Source organism: Apodemus sylvaticus, chromosome 3, assembly GCF_947179515.1.
Source record: "Apodemus sylvaticus chromosome 3, mApoSyl1.1, whole genome shotgun sequence".
NCBI lineage: Eukaryota > Metazoa > Chordata > Mammalia > Rodentia > Muridae > Apodemus > Apodemus sylvaticus.
In genome coordinates this window covers 158562096-158586606 of record NC_067474.1, presented here as the reverse complement: position 1 = coordinate 158586606, position 24511 = coordinate 158562096, and the positions used below count along the sequence as shown (strand labels likewise).

The window sequence follows — 24511 nt, the reverse complement described above, 5'->3', positions numbered from 1 at the left end:
GACCAAGTTCTGGGAATTTTCTCTATAGGCAAGAGCAAAACTTTTTTTTTTTTTGTATTTCATGAAACATTAGTGTACAGCTATATCTTCCCAGTTACTGTTGCATTTATATTGAATTCAATTGATCTTAGAATAATTGATTTAGTACCCTTCTAATATTCTAGCATCCTGAGTTGTAATCTCAGTGAGTTCTGCCTGTCACAGATGTGTTCATAATTTAGAAAGTGTCTCTTCTAGAGGACACTTTCTTCTAGGTGGAGGGAAAACAGGTCTACAGAAGGTATGAGACCTTACACCATATACCCTCCATGTCTGCTCTCTACTCAGAACTATATGAACAGTTTTCATCTGCCTCTGATTCCTCCATGGCTCCAAGGCTATTTGAGCACAGGTAGGGGCTGAAGGGATGAGAAACAAGCTAATAATCATGGTCACAGTGAAGTCCTATGAACACAACAGAGGCTATGCTAGGAAGGTGGGGCTCATTGAGCTCAAGGTTTGCACAGCAAGCAGTAGTTCTAAATGTTCCATGTTTGGTCCTTCTGTGTTCTTCTGTTCACATCATCGATCCAATGATATGGTTTTGTGCTTGCCATTTCAGAAGGAATTTTCGAGCTGAGGGAAGAAACTGTCATAGTATTGGAGTGTGTCCTCTACGTAAATTGACAAGACTGGAGGTGGTCCTTCAGGGAGCATTCTAGTCTAGACATGAAGTATTGAGGATGATCTTGGGCATAACTAGCATCTGATACCTGAAAGTTAAAATCTTCTCTTTATTATTATCTTGAACTTTCTTGAGCTGAACTCCTTTGCTCTCACCTCATGCTTAGAGAGTCCCTTAGAAATCCTTGTAATCCCCTGGTGCACACTGTCAGAGTCGAACATGAATTACCTGTCCTAGTACCTAAATGCCAATCAGCTCAAACTCCTGGACCTGAGTGGCATTACCTTTTTATATTTAAATCATCCACTTCTAGGAAGATTTATAGTCTACTATACTGCAGACTCTAAAATTGAAGCGATGCATGATTATGGATTTTTGAATCAATGTTCGCCTGCCTGCCCTGCTTCCAGGCAGTGCTTCCAGCTTCCTGAGGTGAATTTGGAGAAGAACTTCCTGGCCATGGGTGGTTGATCTCAGCCAATCATTGGATAAGGTCCCATGGGGGATCTAGAGAAATGATTCAAAGAGGTGAAGGATCTTGCAGCTCCATAGGAGGAATAACAATATCAACCAACTAGTACCCCGAGAGCTCCCAGGGACTAAACCACCAACCAAAGAGTACACATGGAAGGACCCATGGCTCCAGCTGCATATGTAGCAGAGGATACATCAAAGGGAGGAGAGGCTCTTGGTTGGAGAAGGCTTGATGTCCAAGTATAGGGGAATGCCAGGAGAGGAAAGTGGGAGTGGGTCGGTTAGTGAGCAGGGGGAGGTGGGGATGAGATGGGGTGTTTTCTGAGGGGAAACCAGGAAAGGGAATAACATTTAAAATGCAAAGAAAGAATATATCTAAAAAAAAAAATCTGTTTAAGGACACTGCCAACATGAGGCAGCTGACGCTAGGAAAGTTCCTTGCCCACCATGGAGACATTGATGATATCCTGTCACACGGATTTGTACAACTTTGTTGTGAGCTTATGGACACACTCAAGGTTATAAGGCAGCCAAAAGAAGTCTGCTTTATGAGTAAGAGATGTCTAGATTATCAAAGATTCTGTCTACACATTGGAGACCAGGCCATGTTGCTGTTGGCGATAAATATGGAGAGGTTACTGCTAGGCTCTGAGAAATAAAAGGCATGACTCAATGACTCATTTGTGGCACATATCATGCATATTCAAGCATTTTTGTATGTATGTGGGTAAAAAAGATTATTTCTTTTGGTATGAATTCAAATCAAATCGTTCAGATTTGAAGTAGCAGTGTTGACATGGTGAACCAGGCAGTTATTTTTAGCCCAAGTTCTACAGTACAGAGCCAGCCTTGGGCAGACAAAGATATTTGCAAATTGTAGGGCTTGCATCCCAGCACTGTTTGTTATTATTTTAAGACTTATTTATTTTATGTATATGAATCCACTGTTGCTGTCTTCAGTTACACCAGAAGAGGGCATCAGATCCCATTACAGATGGTTGTGAGCCACCATGTGGTTGCTGGGGATTGAACTCAGGACCTCTGGAAGAGCAGTCAGTGCTTTGAACTGCTGAGACATCTCTCCTGCCTGAATTCCAGCACTTTCAAAGTGTGAGGGACCATAGAGGAAGGAAAGGGGAGAAAGAGTGAAGCCATTCTAAAGAGCAAAATAGACTAGAATATGAGGGCTCTGTGTCATTCTGCCTCTGGATGGCTTCCATCTTTTGGTTGTCTCTTCATTTAAAGATCCTGACTCCCGGCTGGGCAGTGGTGGTGCACGCCTGTAATCCCAGCACTCTGGGGGCCAGAGGCAGATGGATTTTTGAGTTCGAGGCCAGCCTGGTCCACAGAGTGAGTTCCAGGACAGCCAGGGCTATACAGAGAAACCCTGTCTCGAAAAAACCAAATTAAAAAAAAAAAGATCCTGACTCCCATGACGCTGGATAAAACATATATGTTTTGTAAACTGTAAGATAGTCTGAATGCATGAAGTAGTGTTGGATTTAAAGTACTACCACTGTTAAGTGATGTCTTTTCTTGCGTGGGATACCCCTGAATATTATCTTCCCCACAATTCTTAGCATTATAATTTCCCATAGGTTTCAATAAAGAACTCTTGAATGAGAACATGTTGTAAAATTTTACTGAGGAAGATTTTTTTAAAACCTCATATTTGCATGCAGTGCATTGTGGTCAACTTGTCCCAATACCCTTGTATTATTTTGCATCTGCACCTTCCTCCTAGATCTTTCAAAATAAATAAAGACCCAATACGCCTCTTCTCTTCTACTACTGCTTACAAATTGCTTTGAGTAAAACCGTTTTAATAGCTAAGGCTGGATTCAGCCTTGAAGTATACCCAAAGAAAATCTTGAAATTCTGATCCATAGGCATCAATATCTTGATTCTGGGATGACACATGTGTCCACCATGTCTAGTTCTTGTAATGTTGATGGGAGTGCTGGGCATTTGTGATTCTAGACAGAAAGTGTTCCAATGCTGATGGATCTCCCAAATCTTTGCCTAATATTAGTGGATGCATACCATCTCTGTGCCTCTGCCATATGAGCAGCTAATACAGAAGATGTCTGAAAGAACATCCTACTCAGCTCTTTATTCCAGAACAGATTTTATGATGACGAGAATCTGTTTTTCAGGAAGTCCTTAGAGAATATTTTGAGGAGAGTTTTGGGAATGTCTGTTGTCAGGAACAGAATAAAGCTATGCTGACTCATAGTCAGAACCACCTGGGTCACATGTGAATAAAACTCATCAAGGTATGTTGACTTACAGCAGTCATTCTACAGAAGGGGAGTCAGGAGGATTGCTGGGAGTTGGAGTTTCAAATAACTTTATGGGTTTCTTTTAATCCAACGCAACTCAAACACCAGGTCAAGACAAAACAAAATTTTGTGTTCATCAAGCCACCTCTGATTGATTAGGGAATCAGATCGGACTCCAGAACTAAAATGTACCCCACCTCTCTCCACTAAGCCATAATGTTATAGAGCTTTGAAGCTTGAAAACCACTAACATCTTTGGAAAGTTACAGTTATGTTCTTTTCCACTAATCAGGATTCAGAAATAGGGGACTTTACTAGGAACATTTCTTTTTGTGGTACATTTATCCTTTTCTCATTGATTGTTTTGTTTAACTGTGGTGACTGACTTGCCTGGTATTCATGTTCCAATATGCCATACAGCTTGTCATTTATCTATGTACATTTCTCTGTATGCCAAGCAGGATGTCTGTTACCAAGGGAGGTCTTGAGACCTTAGACTTTATTTGACACTTATTCAAAATGGAAGCTTTATTCAAAATTACTTCAGGGTGTTTTCTTTTTCTTTCTAAAAGGTTTATTTATTATTACATGTAAGTACATTGTAGCTGTCTTCTGATACCAGAATAGGGCATCAGATCTCATTATGGATGGTTGTGAGCCACCATGTGGTTGCTGGGATTTGAACTCTGAACCTCTGGAAGAGCAGTGGGTGTTTTTAAACACTGAGTCATCTCTCCAGCACCCAGCTTGTTTTCTTTTTACAAACATAAGCTTCAGGGGGGGGGGGGGCAGAGAGATGGCTCAGTGCTTATAAGCATTGGTTGCTCTTCCAGAAGTTCTGAGTTCAATCCCAGCAGCCACATGGTGGCTCACAACCATTTATAATGGGGTCTGATACCCTCTTCTGGCATGAAGGTGTACATGCAGATAGAGTACTCATATACATAAAAAATAAGTAAATAAAAAATGAATTTGAACAAGCTTCAGAACATGACCATGTTTCAAAAACAAATTCCAAACTGAATACACAAATAGCAAGTAAGTAAAGAAAAGAAAAGAAAACAAAGTTCAGTGCTTGGAAGTCATTCAGTGATCAGGCCTTTCCCTTTCAGGGTAGCCTCAGTTGTTCTCTTTTGCAGAAAATGAGCTCCAGTAACTTGGACACTGAAAACTATCTTATTATTTGGTGAGACCGAAGCACCCTGCAGATGGCAGTATTGGGTGAGATGTAGAGTTGGGAGGTGGAGCTGGGAGTCAGAGTTAGGAGGAAACTCTTCAAAGTGAGAAGACTTTGGGAGTCCTGAAACTTAGGGTCAAGTATCTGGCTCCATGAGGCTCAGCTATTTTTAATTAGCACTCGTAATCAGTAAGCATCTTCTCTTCATTGTGTTAATCTGTCATGTCCAGAGATATCAGATTAATGATGACACAGGAAATTTTGATTTGTGGGTCTTCAGGGGCGTTGACTGAAAACATGGTCTTGAGTCTAAATGATATTTTTAGTGTATGTATGTATGTATGTATGTATGTATGTATGTATGTATGTATTTGTTTTGGTTTTTGTGATATGGTCTCAATGTGTAGCCCTAGCTATTCTGAGAATCCATGTAGACCAGGCTGCCTCAAACTCACTAATATATGACTGCTTCTTCTACTTGGGTGATGGAAAAAATGTTTTGTCCCACTGGATTGTAAACGGAGTTTTGAACTCATCTTACATAATTTTTGAGTTTTTGTTTGTTTGCATTGAAGGATTGGAATTTTGATTTTTTTCTTTTTTTTTTTGATTTAGATTTATTTATTTTATGTATGTGACTAGACTGTCACTCTGTTCTGACACACCAGAAGAAGGCATCAGATCCCATTACAGATGGTTGTGAGCCACCATGTGGTTTCTGGGAATTGAACTTAGGACCTCTGGAAGAACAGTCAGTGCTTTTAACCTCTGAGCCATCTCTCCAGCCCTGGATTTTGATTAGTTGTTCACAGCTGGGCCTTTATTTTGTAAATGAAATTATACTTTACTTTCTAACATCAGTGTATGAAATACTCTCAATCAAGTTTAATGGAATATTTCCTATTCTTTCTCATCAGAAATTCTATATCCACGTACCTAATGAAAGCAACAACTTTTCACATGAATCTTATGTACTTTTAGAGTCCAATAACATACAATGTACAGGGAAATCCAGAAGAGTTCAGTGAGAGGCCCTGTCTCCAAAAAGCTTAGGTGGAGAAAAAAAAATGTCAAACCCTGGACCTCACATAGGCATTCAAACATGCACATTTTTCATACTCAAATGCTTCCTCCATCACAGGAAATCTTATTAAATGTTGCTAAGCATTGTAGTGAACAGCTGTGCTCCCATAAGGGTGAGGCAGAAAGATGATAACTTTAAGACTAGCTTGAGGCCAGATAGCCTTCATAATTCTCCATTTAAAATATTAAGGATTTTATAATATATATTTAATAAACACATAATGCCACATGTCAAAAGAAGCGCTAGCCTTCTTAGGAAAGCATCTCTATCATAGAATAGATGCCTTCTCTGAACCAAGGTTCCCTGCATAAACACCTGAGCTCTCAGGACTTCTTCAGTTTACATTTTTTTACTTTTGTTCACATAAAGTGGGGAGGGGGTACTTTAGAGAGCCTCCTGTTTTATGAAAATCAGCTTCTGCCAAAGTTGCTGGGACTACTACCATATATTTTTATTTATTTTATTTTGTGGACACCTGAACTTTACATAGCATACCCACCATGACAGATTGATGGAGGTGAAAGGTCAACTTTGGGAGTCTGACATTTTCTTCCAGTCTCTGTGAGCACTTGAAGTCATCTACACACACACACACACACACACACACACACACACACACACACTTAAGTCATAAACTTATAAAAGCTGTCGCAATTCGGCACTCGGGGTCCATAGTCCTCTAATCCTGCATGGTGCACGGCTATGGAACCCAGAATTCTGGAATAAAGAAATCCTCATGCTATTGCATTGAGACCGTTTCTCTCGAGTGATTTGGGTGTCGTCTTCCGGGGTGTGGGGTGCTGGGGCACCCTCGGTTTTTGGGGTCTTACACTCACCTGCTGGTTATTATCTTGTCCTATGATGGCTCTTGACACATACACAACCACTCTGGAAATCAATCTGGTGGTTCCTCAAAAAATTGGAAATAGTTCTACCTGAAGACCCAGCAATACAGCTACAGTGCATAGAAAATGCTTCACAATACCACAAGGACAGGTGCTCTTCTATGTTCATAGCAGCCTTGTTCATAATAGTCAGAGACTGGAAGTAACCCAGATGTCCCTCAATAGAAAATGTGGTTCATTTACACAATGGGGTGCTATACAGCTAGGACATCATGAATTTTAAAGGAAAATGGATGGAACTAGAAAATACCATCCTGTGTGAGGTAATCCATACTTAAAAGCACATGCATGGTATATACTCATCAATAAGTGTATTATCATCCAAAAAGTAAGGAATACCCATGATACAAGCCACAGACCCGAAGAAGTTAAATAAAGAGGAAGGCCCAAGTGAGGACACTTCAATCCTACTTAGAAAGGGGAACAAAATAATCATGGGAGGCAGAGGGTGGAAGGGATCAGGGTGGGAGAGGGAAGGGGAAAGGGGTGCAGAATCAGCTATGGGGGAAACAAGAGAGAAGCCCAGAGGGCCAGGAGAATCAATGGAAATATGCAGTTGCCAGGGGTGGGGGTGGGGTGGGGGTGGGGTGGAGAACATCTAGAAAGTTTCAGAGACCTGGGATATGAGATAATCTCAGGTCTCAATGTGGGGACTAAGCCATCAATCAAAGAGAATGTATGAGAGGATCTGTGACCCCTTTGTCCACATGTAGCAGAAAACTGCCTTGTCTGGCATCAGTGGAAATGGATGAGCCTAATCTTGTAGAGACTTGATGCCCCTGGGAAGGAGAATTGGGGGAGGTAAGAGGGGCTTGGGGACAGTAGCTCAGAGAGGAAGGAGAGAAGGGATTGGCTAAATAAATAACTCTGAGAGGGGGGGCTCTGGATGGGACCAACATTTGGGATGTGAATAAATAAAATAATTAATTAAAAAAGATTGAGTCGTGAGCATCAGAATTTTGAGATCATCTTTGGCCATCTAGCAAGTCTGAAGCCATCCTAGACTGTACAAAAAGCTGTGTAATAAAGGCAGGAGGCTGGATGGTGGTGGCCACGCCTTTAATCCCAGCGCTTGGGAGGCAGAGGCAGGCAGATTTCTGAGTTCTAGGTCAGCCTGGTCTACAAAGTGAGTTCCAGGACAGCCAGGGCTACACAGAGAAATCCTGTCTCAAAAAACCAAAATAAATAAATAAATAAATAAATAAATAAATAAATAAATAAATAAATAAATAAATAAAATAGATAGATAGGTAGATAGATAGATAGATAGATAGAGCAAGCAAGCAAGGCATGGGCCCTTGGCTCTTTCAGAAAAGGGTGTTTTAGAAAAAAAAATCAACCTAGCATACAAAGTACAGGAAAGAAAATTAAAAAATGGTAGCTGAGCAGGGCATGGTGCTATACACCTTTAATGTCAGCATTTAGGTGGCAGAAGAAGGCTCATTTCTTTGAATCTGCAGCCAGATCTACATAAAAAGTTTCAGGATACCCAAAACTATATAGTACCTGTTTCAAAAACAGAATGGGATTTGAGACAGGATGGTGGCTCACCCTCATACAGATCAACATGAAGCAGAAAAGGTATTATCACTTCCGGACAAACAAAAAACATTAAAACAAACAAATAATTAGCCAAGCATGGCTGTATACCCCTTTGATTTTAGTGCTCGAGGAACTGAAGAAGCCTGAATTCTGTGTGTTCAGGCCTAGCCTGATCTATATAGTGGCTTCCAGGCTTGTCATGTCAATGTAGTGAGATCCAGTCTTCATATCTGTGGGCTGGAGGGATGACAGTTCAGGTCTTTAGAACACAAACTGCTCTTTCAGAGGACTAGAGTTTGGCTCCCAGCATCAATTTCAGGTAGCACACAACCATCTCAACCTCCAGGTCCAGAGGCCTTTGTAGTCACCCTCATCCCTGTGAATATTCCTTAACACAGACGACCACAAATATATTACTAAACATAATAGAAAACAAATCTTTAAAACATGGAATAAATGAAGCTAGCCCTACATAAGTTTAATGAATAAATAAATTTATAAGTGGGTACTTATACTAAATAATTTCTAAGCAGTGCTTTCAATGGCATTATCTTGTGATTAAGGGTGCACAAATGCTTTAATATCTTTAAAAGTGTATCCATTTTATGTGCTAGGAGTGTTTTGCCTGCATGTATGCCTACAAACCCAGAATATAAGTTGGAGCTTATGGAAGCCAGAAGAGGGCACTGGACTTCCAGGACTTGCAGTGGCAGAGGAATTTGAGCCAACGTGTGAGTCCTTGGAATTGAACCCCAGTCCTCTAAAGAGTGTTCAGTAGGAGCTGGAAGGATGGCTCAGCAGTTAAGAGCACTGGCTGGCTGCTCATCCAAAGGCCCTGAGTTCAATTCCCAGCAACCACATGGTAACTCACAAACATCTGTAATGGGATCTGATGCCCTCTTCTGGTGTATCTGAAGACAGCAACAGCATACGCAATAAAAAATAAATAAATAAATAAATCTTTAAAAAAAAAAAAAAAAGCCGGGCGGTGGTGGCGCACGCCTGTAATCCCAGCACTCTGGGAGGCAGAGGCAGGTGGATTTTTTCTGAGTTCGAGGCCAGCCTGGTCTACAGAGTGAGTTCCAGGACAGCCAGGGCTACACAGAGAAACCCTGTCTCGAAAAAAACCAAAAAAAAAAAAAAAAAACAACCAACCAAAAAAAAAAAAAAAAAAACAAAAAAAAGTGTCCAGTGACTTTAGCTGCTGAGACACTGCTTCAGTCCTTCATTTAAAAAATTTTATAATCTCTTATTTTCTATGATACATGTATGAAAAATGTAAACACTTCCCCATTAAAACATATCCCAAGCCCTTTCATAATTCCATGAGTAATTATTTGTATATTAGTCCTATATAAGTATATTCATTCATTTATTCATGTTGATGTTTCTCTGTAGTACAGGGTGCTCAGGGATTCTTGGAGTAGACAGGCTAGTAGCAAATATAAGGAAACGTGAATGCCTGACTTAGAATTTGGTTGTAGGCATGAGACTACATAATTGGTGGTTTTTGCTTTTCTGAGTAGGGACTAGACATGTATCCAGAACTAGCCTCTAATTCATGCTGTGAACAATGCTAGCTTCCAATAAAATCCACTCCATCCTTAACATCATAGTGTATCAGCAAGACTAGCCCACAAACAAGGTATGAAACATTCATGTTGGACAATACAAGCATCAATAATTTTGTGGTGCCTTAAGTAGGGCATCGCCTCTTAAGATTGCTGGTAGGTAGACTCAGTGGTAACTGCTTGGGGTAACAAAATCTCCAGGAATTTAAGCAGTGACTCTAGGATTCTTACATTTTCCATTCCCTACTCTGAGATTGATTTTCATTAGCTTAACCGATTTATTTTTTTGTATAGTTTTGATAAGGTAGGCTATCAAGATTCCTAAGCTATCAGTTAACACTATAACAAAAGATGACCTTGAACTTCTGGGTCCTGTGGCCTTTCCCTAGCAAATGCAAGAATTTCAGTTATGCGCACTATGATTGTTCTGCATTACAATGTCTAAGAGCCTTTAGCTTTTATACACCCTTTTCTAAAAGTAGCTTCCAGTCAGTCATGACCAGATTCCTGAATCCCCACCCAGCTCATTTTCTTAGGATCAAGGCCTGCTTGGCCTCTATGAGATCATATTTCACAAATGATTTTTGAGTGAAGTGCAAGATCAGCAGCTACAAACAGATGAGCAAAGAGGTTCTATGGCTCATATTCATGGTCTTCAGCCCAAGCTGGATCTGGCAGAGATGAAACAGATGTGGAGGAGGACTCAATCTCCTTTAATGGGAATGTCCTCATGAGCAAGTTCTACTTAGCAACTCTATTCTCCTTTAGAAACTCAGCATCGCAGGAAGGTGGGCTCCTTCCTAGGTGAGAGCTTGCCATTTAGATCTGGTTAGAGTGTCATTGTCTTTCTCCAAGTGATGTATAGCAGAAAACCATACAACTATACCTGATTGTATATGAGACCTACTGGACTTCCTGAAAACACGCTGGGCTGTAGTTCCTGACCTTCATAGATAAGTTCTACTTCAATTTAACTCAGACTTCCCCAGTTTCCTGGTCAAAGTAACCTTTATTCTCTGTTTGATTCATTAGTAATCTACAGTGAAATTGTGTGCACAATACACTTCCGGAGGAAACTATAGCTGTTTCAAATTATGTCCAACTGATAAAACTTTCCAACAAGTGTTAAAATGTGTCAACTTGCAGAGTGCATATCTACCTGTGGTTGTTGACTTCTGAGGACTTTTGTGCCGTAATAATAATGCATAACTTCCTAAAAAGTAATTTTCTTTTATAATTGTATGGTGTCTGAGACTCTTGTTATGCCAGTAGTCTCTTACATTCAGGTTTCCTTAGACTTGATTTTGTACATTAAAATTTTAATACAGGTAAGTGTGTGTCTTCAGGGTGGGTAGATATAGCACCTAAGTGTAGGTGCTCAAGCAGGCCAAGAGCTTCAGTTACCCTAGGACTAGAGATACAAGTATTTCTATTTTTTTTCCTGAGACAGGGTTCCTCTGTACAACCCTGGCTGTCCTGGAAGTCACTCTGTAGACCTCAAACTCAGAAATCTGCCTGCCTCTGGCTCCCAAGTGCTGGGACTAAAGGCGTGCACCACCACCGCCAGGCTGATACAAGTATTTCTGAAGTATCTGACCTGAGTTCTGGAAACTAAACCCAGGTCCAAACTCTCTAGGCTTTTTCTGTCTACTAACTTTGGATATTTGTTTTATTTTGTTGTGTGTCCCAAGTGCATGCAGTGCCTGTGTATATCACAGGAAGTGAATGGTTCCTTGGAACTAGAGTTTCGGAGACTTATGAGACACCATACGGTTTCTGTTCTTCTGAAAGATCAAGTGCTTTTGAATTTTTCAATAGTCCCTTCAGCCCTGTATTCAGATTTTAACTTGTGGCCAGATGTAATAGGTGACCTGAAACCACACATTCAATTGACACTATACTGATGGAGTGGGATATTTAGGAATATTTATATATGTACATATATGCATAGACACTTTTAAAAATCTCAATTTTGTACAGTAGCAATGATGGGTACATGGCAGTTTTTAAGAAATGGAAGGGAGAAATTTATAACTATATCATAACATAAAACAAAAATAAAAGTAATAAAGGATTTTCACATGTATGTTTTTAGTCAACATCCATTTAAAATATTTAATCAAGCCAGGCGTGGTGGCGCACGCCTGTGATCCCAGCACTTGGGAGGCAGAGGCAGGCAGATTTCTGAGTTCGAGGCTAGCCTGGTCTACAGAGTGAGTTCCAGGACAGCCAGGGCTACACAGAGAAACCCTGTCTCAAAAAACCTAAATAAATAAATAAATAAATAAAATATTTAATCATGAGATCATTGCAGTTTATTTTGTGTCTGCACACATAATACAACATTCCTGCCATTTTTCTGACATCCTACTTGTGGGTGTCAGAAATCAACACTAGGAATCAGCCTTATCCCTCCTTTTTAATTCTAATATTGTCAAGCTTGGCTCCAAGTATTCTATGCCCATTGAGCAATCTTGGCTACCAATATTTTTATAAAGAAGTTTACTAACAATGAAAAAAAACCTGCCAGGTTGTGATGGCACACGCCTGTAATCCCGGCCCTCTGGGAGGCAGAGGCAGGTGGATTTCTGAGTTTGAGGCCAGCCTGGTCTACAGAGTGAGTTCCAGGACAGCCAGGGCTATACAGAGAAACCCTGTCTTGAAAAAAACCAAAAAAAAAAAAAAAAAACCTTAAAAGTTTTGGCACATTCTTTATTGATACATGATTACACAGATGCATTTCCTAGGGACTGGCAATTTTTGAGAGGACAAGGACTTCTGTCCATCTCTTGGAACCATTAATGTGCAGGACACTGACCAGAGGTTGGGAGCCCTGAAGAACAGGGCCTCTGGGTCAGGTGGTCTACAAGCCAACCTTGGAGGTATCTGTTAGTCACCTCTTGATTCTGTAAGTGGGGGTAAGGGAATGAGGAGTTTGAGGCGAGCCTAAGCTGCAATGCACCATTAGAAGAAATAAAAAGGATTAAAAACATTGCTGAGCCTCCATCCCTTTGCTCTTTGTTTTCTTCTGCTTCAGCTCTCTTTGAGGTTCCCAGAGCTCCTATCTGTGTGACTGTCCTAAATTGCAATCTGCTGCTCATTCACCAAAACTCCTTCTCAAGCTTTGGCTTTGTATACATTGCTACCTTGAAGACTACTTGAACCACAGGGCAGATGCAAATGTGGGAATGTCAGAATAGCTTTATTGCTCATTGATTGTTCTTATAGAACAAAAGCTTAGACAAACCCAGTATCCCCCCTCCCATCCCTGTGTACAGTCAAAGAACAGTCCTGACTATAATCTTGAGAACCAATTAGCTGAGCACACTATAAAGAGAAGATCAGGTTCTCAGGATCTGACCATGGCTTCATATGTAGGAAAAAGCCAGTGAGGAAGTCAGTCCTGACAGGGGTTTGGACCATTGTTTGCACCACACTGAGAAATGATCCTGTGTTCTGGGGTCCTCAGGACAAGAGACCAGTCCCTAGACATTCATTTCATAGTACCCAGAAGGAATATTCCTGTCGTTACTGCAAGCATTCACAAAATGTGGTCTTCTTTTCATAGATACAACGTGTATCACAGTCATAACAGGAATAGGTCCCAAAGCAGATTGATTTGGGCTGCCTTACAGCCATGAGTGTGTTCATGAGTTCAGCACATTGCTGAGAAAATATCTCTACTTGAACATATCGCCACTCATTATAGACCTCTACTGGAGCAGGGTATAGTTCCGTGCTCAGCTGGCTCATGTTCGCAGTGTGGCGCAGAAGGTCTTTCAGAGCCTCCATGGAAATGTTATTGTCATAAAAATTGATGCTAGTGAGATGGGTGCATTGGATCAGGGCAGGCCTAAGGATATTGAGGTGAGCATCATTCATCCTACAGTCTTCTAACTCTAGAGTCTGCAGAGTGTCTGCAACAGTCTCTAAGAAAAACTGGAGAGGTGTGACATTCAGTGTAGTTAAAGGGACACCTTTCAAGCACAGATGTTTAAGCTGACCATAATTCCAACGCTGGGCAAATGACTCCAAATCTGACTGAGAGATCTGACACAGAATGATGGTCAGGGATACCAAGGGAGACTCCAGACACCTAGGGAAAAATCACATGGCTGGGGTCAGAGTGATCTTGGGATGACACTCAGTGTAGTCTGTTGAGAGTTGGCTTACTCAAACTATACCATTTTGACATGAGGGTATTATCTTCATGGTGGGACTGGCTCATTCCACAGCTACCTGTCCTAATTTTCAGGGACAAGCAGAGGCTTAGAGTTACCCATTAGGCTAAGAGGGCCCTCAGGAAGAGGAAAGTTGGAATCCGTATGACTATATATCAAGATGCCTTCTAAAGAATCATTGACTCCCTGTCATAAGTCTCTTTACCTATTCACTCTTTACCCATGACCATCCACCCCAGCCTTTGCATTCTCTGATCCACTTAGCCAGGAACTGGTCTCAAAAGAACTGCATATTGTTTAGGAATTAGAGGATGGCAAGGGCCTGTTCTCCCAGATCTAATGGAAACACAGAACTCACCTGGGAAACTGTGCAGATCTGAGCCCTCCCTAGGCAGTGGCCTCTTCTCTTTCCCATTCCTTCACATTAGATCAGATAGGATTATTGTGGAGGAAACCTCAATAGATATGACTCACAATACTGGTTTTCTACCATGGCAGCTCTCTCCAGACAATCTAGCACACTTGTTGCTCAGCTTTGTGGGTGGTCACATGAGCCTTGATTCAGTTAACATGGAACAAGATCATGTTTACATGTTCACTGTAAAATGTACAGTGGCCTGCAGATATGTGTGCCCACTACTCTCTTACGTAAAAAAAAAGAGGTTTGCTCTGTTAACAGTGACAGTTCTTCATTATTTCTTACCTGAACAACACATTCATGTGCTCTTTGAGAAAATAGACATCATCGATAGTGAGATGCTGGAGATAGCTGAGTTTGGGGAACAGAGAAATGATCTTGGTAATATTCCTTTCATCCAAGGGTGTGTAAGTACTTCTTCCAAAGATTCGTACTAACATGAGCTTGTGAAGATTTCTCATCTTGCTGATGCAAGGAACAAGTTTTGCCAATTTGGACAGACTCCCCACTGTATTCAGTTTCAACTCCTTGATGAACTCTGGCTGTAAAATTTTTAACACCTTCCTGACCTTGGACACTTCTAATGCTCCAATCTCCAACTTCTCACAGCACAGATGCAGGAAACCCTTTCTTTCCTTTGCCCACTGCAACAAATGTGTTTGGTATTTATCTTCATGCTGTGAAGACTTAAAGGAAAGGTCACTGAACACCCTCAAACGCTGCTTCCTTGAGTGGCTTTCCACTACTTGCTTCTCAAGTATAGTTTCTACTGATTGGTCTTTACCTTCTCTTCCAGCCTGCATATCCCAGGAGTCATGGTGTGCATTCCTCAAGTCAACCACTTGAAGCTTCCCCATCCTATAGATAAAATGGAATGGATCAGAAGAGAAAGAGACCCAACAGTTTTTCATCATCTCTGATATTATTTGTACCCTGTTCATCTTCTATATACTCATGATTTTTAGTCCTGGGTGTCCAAAACAACCTCTAGCTCGCCAAGCAAGTGCACTTTGTCTGAGCCACATCTGGAGACCAGTCCTGTTTCTCCCTACTTAGTTGCCTTGGATTTCTGCCAGCTCCTATTTCTTTTTGTTTGTTAGTGTTTTAAGACAGGATTTCTCTGTTTATCCCTGCCTCTGTAGGTCAATAGACTAGGCTGGCCTCAAATTCAGAGATTCACCTGCCTCTCTCTCAGAAGTGCTGGGATTAAAGGTATGTGACACCACCTCCCGGCTTGTCTGCTCTTATTTCTCTTACCCTGTGGATACACAGGGACATCTGCACCAACCTGTATCTCATATTTATTTTGCTACAAGGATTCAAAAGTTTTACAAGCCCCAATAGGCCTCTAAGACACCAGCCAAACCCTCTAGTCCACCTTTCACTTCATTCTTCTTCTTTTTGGGGAAGGTTTCAAGACAGGGTTTCTCTCTGTAGCTCCCTGGCTGTCCTGGAACTCACTCTGTAGACCAGGCTGACCTCGAACTCAGAAATCTGCCTGCCTCTGCCTCCCAAGTGCTGGGATTAAAGGCGAGTGCTACCACTGCCTGGCCGCTTCACTTTATTCTTCTAAGCCTAGGTTTCCTTAACTGGTATTTGGCTTACCTGGGGCGATACTTTCGTTTCAGCCATGTGCCAACTCCATCCAGTATAGCCCGGAAGGTCTCCAAGTTGGGCTTATCTATCAGCAACCCAACAAGAAGGCAAGGGTAGGGCCAGTATTCCACCAGGATCTTAATCATCTTTGCTTTCCTCTGAGTGTCAGCCTCCTTGAACAGTGGTGGGAAGAGTTTCCTTGGTAGGTCCTGCAGAACAGAACTTGTCAGAACATCCTTCAACACCGTGCACTGTGCAGCCAGCTGCAGGAGTGTGGGTGGGGCTTCCAGCTCCATCCTGATGGATCTTCAGGGAGATGATCCTGGGAAAAATTCAAGACAGAATGTATTTTCAGGGTCTCTCTTATGAGGCCTTTAATCCTCACAGTAAGCATCTCTCTCCATGGTGGCCACGATGGAGGCCCAAATTTTCTGTTCCACTCACTATTTGGGTGGTCTCAAAAGCAAACTTCCGCCGGGTGGTGGTGGCACACGCCTGTAATACCTGCACTCTGGGAGGCAGAGGCAGGAGGATTTCTGAGTTCGGGGCCAGCCTGGTCTATAGAGTGAGTTCCAGGACAGCCAGGGCTATACAGAGAAACCCTGTCTTGAAAAAACCAAATCCAAAAAAACAAAACAAAACAAAACAAAACAAAACAAAAAAAACAAACAAAAGCAAACTCCCCATATAGGCAGCATGTATAGTCTTTCAATCTTTTGTGTTGACCATTGTTCCATCCAGTTTCACACTTGGATATTCTGAATCCCATATCAGTTTGGAAAGGGGCATCTAGGGCAAAAAAAAAAAACAGACCCCATTCTTTATAGCAAAAAACAATATTAATTACCTTTCAGAAAGGATGGAGAAAAAACTATATAGCAAATTATCCCATGTTCTGCATTCAGCAAATTGATCCTGTTTGGCAAAGACAGTGAAGATTCTATGAAATGGGAAAATTGCCATTCTCTCTCTCTCTCTCCTTTTCTTTTGCTTCATTCAAGACTGTTTCTGAGCAACATCCCTGTTGTCCAGGAACCGACTTTTTAGACCAGGCTGTTCTTGAACTCAGAGATCTACCTGCCTCTGCCTCCCAAGTGCTGGGACTAAAGAGTTTATTACCACATCCAGCTTACTTTTTAATTTCAAAGTTTTAGAGTCAGGTTTGGGGAACCTAACTATGTCATACTATTTTGGAGCATAGAGCATACTGAATGTGTGGAGGGGGGTTTTGTCTGTCTTTGAGCAACTTATTTGTATCTATTGAGACAGGGTTTCACTGTGTAGCTCAGAGCTGGCTATATAGTCCAGGCTAGACTCAAATTTACTTTTAATATTCTAGAATTGGACACTAGCCGATATGCTGCTACCTAAGTGCTCAGACTGTTCTTTATTTGAACATTCACCTTTCAAATACTGAATGGATGTTGAGCTTGTCAACAAAAGCCAAAAATTTTAACACCTTTAGAAGAAGAGGCAGGAGTATTCCATGTAGTTCATCTAGTCTTTACTTTTGAGTTCCAGCTCAGTCTAGTTAAAGAGCTTTTGAAAACAACAAAACCAAGTAAGAATAATATGGATTGAGGAGTCCCTTTGTTTCTGATTGAGGCTGTTTGGTGCAGGGTCTTGATCCTGGCCCATGCTAGGCAAGTACTCAACCAGAGTTGCATTCAGCTCAATTCATCCTTTCATTTTATATATAAAAGTTAATTATATCCCCTAGGCTGTCCTGGAACAGGGGGTTGGAGTCCCTAACACTCCTAGTGATAGGATCCTAGGGATGTGTGAGCAGCCCACCTGGCATCGTTTTGTATCTGTTTTAGTAGTGAATTTGTCAATTTACCAGGCTGAAGCAACTGATTTCCTACAGTTACAGTCCCCAAAATCACTGTGTCTTGTGGACTCTGCAAACAAAACTCTCCCCAGGCTTGTTTTTAAGATACTGCTAAAAATAATTTCAATTAGCTGCATGGTGGTGGCATACATCTTTAATCCCAGCCTTTGGGAAGCACGTAGCTGGATCTGTGAGTTTGAAGCCAGCCCCATCTACAGAGTTGAGTTCCAGGACAGCCAGGGTTATGCAGAGAAATCCTGGCTCAAAAAAACAAAATCATTTAAATTAAACCACAAAAAATGCCACCGATGAATTCATGGGGTTACAAACAAGATATATTACAATAAGGCCATAACTGAAATCCTGATACAGCAGAGAAGTGGGGGAAATGATAGAAGAACAGAAGTATAAGATCACACCGGGCTCTGTGAAATTCTGTCTTGAAAACCGTCAACCTACTGAAGAAACTAAAACATAAATTATGGGGCTGGAGAGATGTCTCAGAGGGTAAGAGCACCTACTGCTCTCTCAAAGGTCCTGAATTCAAATCTCAGCACCCACATAGTGGCTCAAAACCATCCATAAGGAGATCTGACACCTTCTTCTGGTGTCTTAAGACAGTGTACTTAGATATAATAATAAATAAATGTTTAAAATCAAATGAACAACGTAACTTAAATTATAGCCTATCAGTCATTTCTCATTAAAATCTAACTAAACCAAAATGAACATACAAACAAGAAATTCCAACTTGCCTTTTGAGGAAAATTTATTTCAAATTTTTAGAATGTTATTTATTTTGTATATATGGATATTGGGACTGCATGTATGTATGGGCATATGCAGTGCCCAGCAGGTCAGCATAGAGTTTTACATGCGTCACACATGTCTGTGATCTCTGACATGGGTACTGGCCAAGGAAACCAGAACTCCTGGAAGAGAAGCCAGTGTGGTATCTCATCTGCTGGGCCATCTCTCCAGTCCTTGGAGAGAATTTAAAAGCCTGGGTCTTAACATACTGACCTGAAAGCTAGCACAGGCTACAAAATAAAACATTAAAAGGTAGATAGGAATCCTACACTCCATTTCTTCTGTGGTGCAAAGAGGGATGGACAGTCAAAGTCAGCCTAAGTTAGAGAGTTTATTACCAAAATGAGATTCCAACATTCCAACGCATTTTACTCTGTAATCATAATAATCAGGAAGCAGAGACTGGGAGATAGTTAAAGGCCATCCTGTGTCACATATGCTTTCTAGATACTACATTCTATATTGATACCCTGTCTCTAAAGAGAGAGAGGAGTTTTAAAATACATTTAGGATTTTAATCTTTACACTCATGAGATTGAAGCCAGTAAATCCTGCACGCTTGTGGCTAATGTGTACTTTCGAACCAGAATGTAGTTCAAAATGCAAAGAAACAAGTTCTAATTAGTGCACACCAAGCAAATCATAATTCAAGACAGTGACTATCTCCCATCAAGAATCCAGCAAGAAAGTTGGAAGGGTGAATCAGATCTGTAGGGAATTTAGAAGTTCATGGTCTACCGAATGAGGCCTTGTCTCAAAAACGAACAAAAGGCACGATAATCACTTGATGTGAATCACAATATGGAGGAACATGCAGGTCAAGTCAGCACTCAGGGAGCTCAGACAAGAGGACCTTGATCCCCAATCCAGTACAGCTACCTGGCCAGGTCTAAGAGACCCCGAACAGCACCATGAGGCCCGGTCTCAACACTTGAGAAGCAGATGATATAGGAGCTGAAAGCAGACCTGAATTTTGAACCTAGCCCAATGTCCATGTGAAGAGACTCCAGGATGGCCTTTACAGTCTTATATCTAAAATGTCTCTGAACCGGTTAGGGTGCTTTGGCCTAGGCAAAAGACTTACCTGATTAGAATGCAGGTGGCAGGCTCAAAAGAGTGCCTTCTCTGGCTCCAATGGCACATTTACAGAGCTTTTTCCTCTTGCCCCTTATCAGCTCCAACACTAACAAATGCCACCATCTGATTGGATGGCTTTGCTCCACCCATTTAATCTTATATGGAATTTCTTTCTCGGAAGTCACTAAACCATTCCTCCAGTCTCTGCTTTATTCCCTGTCCCTGCATTTCTTATAGACAGGATACATTTTGGGTTGAAAGTTTTGTGGTTGGGTTGGTGTCTGAAGACAGCTACAGTGTACTTATCTATAATAATAAATAACTCTTTGGGCCGTGGCAAACAGGCCAGAATCTGATTAACAGAAGCCAAAAGCAAGGTTACATTTAGAGAGTTTCCTATAACTATGGACTCTAATGGATTGGGTTTTGCTTTTGTATTGGCTCATGGTACTTTCTCCATGCTGAGTTTTGTGGCCTGAATGGTACATCCAACATGGAGTCACTTGTGGTGAGGCTTGGGTCTTATGAAGGTCAGTGGACCTCTTTTATTAACCATGGTGCCATCCTCCTCCCACCCCAAGTGTCAGTATTCATTTTTTATTTAAATACTTTAATATTTGCTTTGGAGCAGTGGTTGGAATTGGGTTGGACGTGGTGAACCCACGTGGTTGGAGGTGTGGGTTGGAGGTGGTCACTTGCAAGGGTTCTCCTTGATGCAATTAGTAGAATGAGGTCTTTGAGAACAGAAGATGAAGAGTCATGGTGTAAACTGCCTGATCCTTCAAGTCTCACTGCCAAGCTGTTCCCTGACACTTCGCCACAGTTCTCAGAATTGCTGGTAGGTACCTGGTTTCATTCTTTCTTTCTTTCTTTCTTTCTTTCTTTCTTTCTTTCTTTCTTTCTTTCTTTCTTTCTAGTTTTTGTTTTTTGGTTTTTTTGGATTTGTTTTTTTCGAGACAGGGTTTCTCTGTATAGTCCTGACTGTCCTGGAACTCACTCTGTAGACCAGGCTGGCCTCGAACTTGGAAATCCGCCTGCCTCTGCCTCCCAGAGTGCTGGGATTACAGGCATGTGCCACCACTGCCTGGCAGGATCTGGTTTCTTTATGTAGCTTAGGCTAGTCTCAAGCTTTTGGCTATCTTCCAACCTCCTGTAATGATGTGTGTGCATGGGAGAGATACCATCTCAAGTGACTGGCATCCTCAGAATCAAAGTCACAAGATGAATGCCCTCACACCATCCTCATCTTTTGCATGCCAAGCATCTAGCAGAGGTCTAAAACTCTAGAAGAAATTAATAATGGAGACCATGCCAAAGGTCCTTTAACAGTGACATTCTCTGCTTTATATTTCAAGTCAATCATAAGGAACAGTCCTGTCAACCCTAAGCTGACTCTCAGAACTACACATAAGAATAAAACTCTCGGGCTGGAGAGATGGCTCAGCAGGTAAGAGCTCTGACTGCTCTTCTGAAGGTCCTGAGTTCAAATCCCAGCAACCACATGGTGGCTCACAACCATCCATAATGAGATCTGATGCCCTATTCTGGTGTGTCTGAAGACAAGTACAGTGTATTTACAAGTAATAATAAATAAATTAAAAAAAAAAGAATAAAACTCTCTCAAGTGTGGTAGCTCATAGCATATCATAGGGAAGTTTGAGGCAGGAAGGTTTTGAGATTTCACGCCCAGTATAGGCAACTTACTGAGTTACAGATAACCTTAGGTACACCATGAAACCCCACATCAAAAAATTTAAAACCCAACAAAACAAAACAAAACAAAACAAAACAAAGTTCATAAAACTATAAACTAACAAGTCAGTATTCATTAGTTTGGTCAAAAAATGAGTTCCTAACTATTTATTTCTCTAGTTTAAGTTCTTTTTCCTGGATTGAGATATTATCCAATTTACTCTGACAGCCTCTAAATCCCAAGGTGAGGAAGTGTGTATTGATACAACTATGAAACCAGATTGCAGATTTTTCTGAGAGAATATGGCTACACAGTGGGTGGTTCAGTGGAAAGAGAGAAATAGTCAGAGTAGCCAGAGAATCCCTCAGGGTTTTAGAATCTAAATCCCCTTGGAATCAGTCTTTACCCCTGCTGGGATCTAGAGACTTGTTAATTTGTTCAGAGCAGGTAAGTTCCTTAACTTCCTTAGGATACTCTATATCACTCAGCAGTCTACCCTTGAGTTCACCTCAATGTGCCATTTGTATATTTTTTAGTTTACTGATTTTTTTTTTGAGATAAGGACTTCCTACATAACCCTGCTTGGCCCTTTCACAGAGATCCTGCTGCCTCTGCAACTTGAGGGCCAGCTAACCTTCAGAAGAACAGTGTATGTTGCTTACGCCAAGCCATTATTATTATTATTATTATTATTTTTAGTCTGCAGTTTCTATGTTTGTTTTTGAGACAGTCCCATTCTGAATATCAGGGTGACATTGTACTCTAGGACACTCTGAGGCAAGTTTCAGATATGAATCATTCAAATGCTTTGACTGTGTGGATCTTTTCCGGTGGTAGTAGGAGAAGATTTTGAGACAGGGTTTCTCTGTGCAGCTCAGGCTGTCTTAGAGCTGGCTCTGAAGACCAGGCTGGTCTAGAACTCTTAGACATAGCCTCTGAGTGTAGCATCAATAGAATTAAAGGCTTGTTTCACCACAAATGGATTGTGTTGATACTTAGGCCAATTTAAGCCTGGTTAGGTTGTGCAAGAGGCAGAGTGATCCACAAATCAGGTTTCTCCATCACCCTAATCAGGTCAATCTTAAACCTGTGCAGGTCATGGTGTCCTATAGACAGACAGGAGACCAGAGAACATGGATTCACATTGGAAAGAAAGTTGTGGGAAGTGGATTCAGATCCCAGGGACTGAGGTTGACATGGAAAATAAAAGAATGAGAGCACAGGAAACTGGGAGAGTCAGAAAGAAAAGTATGTGTTTTTAAATGATTTAGCATTGGAGAGACACCTATAAATTTGTAAATATTGTTCCCTGAAGTTTCAGTTAGTGAGTGTTTCACCAGAATGGGAGCTGTAAAGGTATAGTTTGACCCTGGAACATGGAAGAGTACTGGGAACCTGGAGGAGGGCAAAGAGGGCTGGTACTCACGGAAGCACTAAGAGAACTTGGAATGTTATTCTGCAATGGGTGTCACCTTAATGGAGGTAGTAAGAAATAAAAAGCCTGCATTCCATCCTGGAAGCTGACTGTGGATTTTGCTAAGGACCTGATGACCTTTTTGTTATCTGCAGAGACAGACCCCACCTACCTTTTTGTTATCTGTAGAGACAGACCTCACCCACCTTTTTGTTATTTGTAGAGACTTGCAATTGAGGCAGCCTACCTCACCTAAATTACCCGGACTGGTTCTTCCAGACTTTTCTCTTCCTACACCACTACCTATCTAAAGGAAATGTCACTTATACTTTATGGCCTGCTGACTTCTTTGCTTTAAGTTCCCACTAGATTCTAGGTCTTTTTGCTGTAGAATCCACCCTCAAGCTCACATGTACTTTGTAAAAGAGTTTCTATATATTTATTCATTAAGCCTTATTGTACACCTGGAATTGGACTGATTGTTGCCTAGAAACCTTTTCCCTGATTGTATACTGACAATGAGCTGTCTGGCATTAGACTTCCAAAAGGCTGATTTAGGTTGAAGCAAATCTGCACTGCATTTTTATTATTATCTTCTCAATGGGACACCCCTCCACAGTCACATAAATGTTGGGGACATGACCCTAGAAGACAGTAAGAAAAGTTTTCTTTTAATAGAAATTTAAGGGCTTAGGGGGGTCTTTTCACTGAAAAGGGGTTACAACCTTAGAGTGAGAGAGTAGAACTAAACATGGGCTTTTCACAGTCTTTTGAGACCAAGCATTTTGTATAATTATTAAAATCTGTGTTAAGATCTAAAGTACAAGCCAGGAAGTAGTGGCGCATGTCTTTAATCCCCAGCACTCAGAAGGCAGATGCAGGTGTTTAAGGCCATCCTGGTCTACATAGCCAGCTTCAGAACAGCCAGTGCTACACAGGGAGCCCCTGACTCAAAAAAAAAAAATCTACAAGAAGAAAATATTCAGAGAAACAGTCCTGAAGCTTTATACACATAGGACCTAAAGCAAGCAGAGCCCATGATAATAAAGTCCCTGACAACTATTGAGAGAGGAGATGGAAATTCTTTTGACTTACAAGGCATCGACACAAGTTTGGAACTTGCCCTCTTCTCAGGATCTGACTGTACTTGCTCCCATGCTCTGAGAGCTGCTGTCAGCCCTTTCTGCCCAGGGCTGACCAGAGCAGAGCAACACGTGAAGAATGACAGGTGAGACAGGGCTCGCCTGGCAGAGCATGAGCTAGCTTGGCCTTGGGTTATTAGATGGGGGATATTCTCTTCTGATTGTCAAGTTGACATTTAAATGAATGTTTAATTTTTAGTAAAAAAAAATCTAAGGGCAAAATTTGTAACTTTGAACAATACTATTGGGTACACTCTTTTTTTTTTTCTTTTTTCTTTTTAAAGATTTATTTATTTATTATACGTAAGTACACTGTAGCTGTCTTCAGACACTCCAGAAGAGGGGGTCAGGTCTCATTACAGATGATTATGAGCCACCATTGTAAGACCCCCCAAAACCGAGGGCTCCCCAGCACCCTATGCCTCGGAAGGCAACACCCAAACCACTCACGAGAAACGGTCTCGATGCAATAAAATGCGTGCTCAGTGGACCAATCAGTTTCCTATTTTCTTGGAGTCTATAGCTGCGTAAACTCCTGGATGGGGGTAATGGCGTAAGCAGTTTACAGAAGCCAGATAAGCTTAGCTCATTTCCAGTTACCTTGTGGGGCCAGGATCACCTATTCAAGGCCTTTTTGCCTAGGTCTTAAA

The 24511-nt window shown here is 41.3% G+C and overlaps 1 protein-coding gene across 1 annotated transcript; it reads right to left on the bottom strand.

Annotated features, from left to right (window-relative positions):
• Positions 1 to 13227: 13227 nt before the first annotated feature.
• On the bottom strand, positions 13228 to 16190 carry LOC127680173 (preferentially expressed antigen in melanoma-like protein 7). Its single transcript, XM_052175736.1, has 3 exons — positions 15904 to 16190; positions 14584 to 15156; positions 13228 to 13795 (listed from the first exon to the last, which is right to left on the bottom strand). The coding sequence occupies exons 1-3, from the start codon at positions 16188 to 16190 to the stop codon at positions 13228 to 13230; spliced, it is 1428 nt and encodes a 475-aa protein (XP_052031696.1).
• Positions 16191 to 24511: the final 8321 nt, after the last annotated feature.

Bases quoted from the DNA above. Each gene is read 5' to 3' on its own strand.
- LOC127680173 (XM_052175736.1), bottom strand. From the start codon at position 16,190: ATGGAGCTGGAAGCCCCACCCACACTCCTGCAGCTGGCTGCACAGTGC. The intron at 15,157-15,903 runs GTAAGCCAAATA...TTTTATCTATAG, and splicing joins AAACGAAAGTATCGCCCCAG to GATGGGGAAGCTTCAAGTGG. The intron at 13,796-14,583 runs GTAAGAAATAAT...ATTTTTCCCTAG, and splicing joins CACATGAATGTGTTGTTCAG to GTGTCTGGAGTCTCCCTTGG.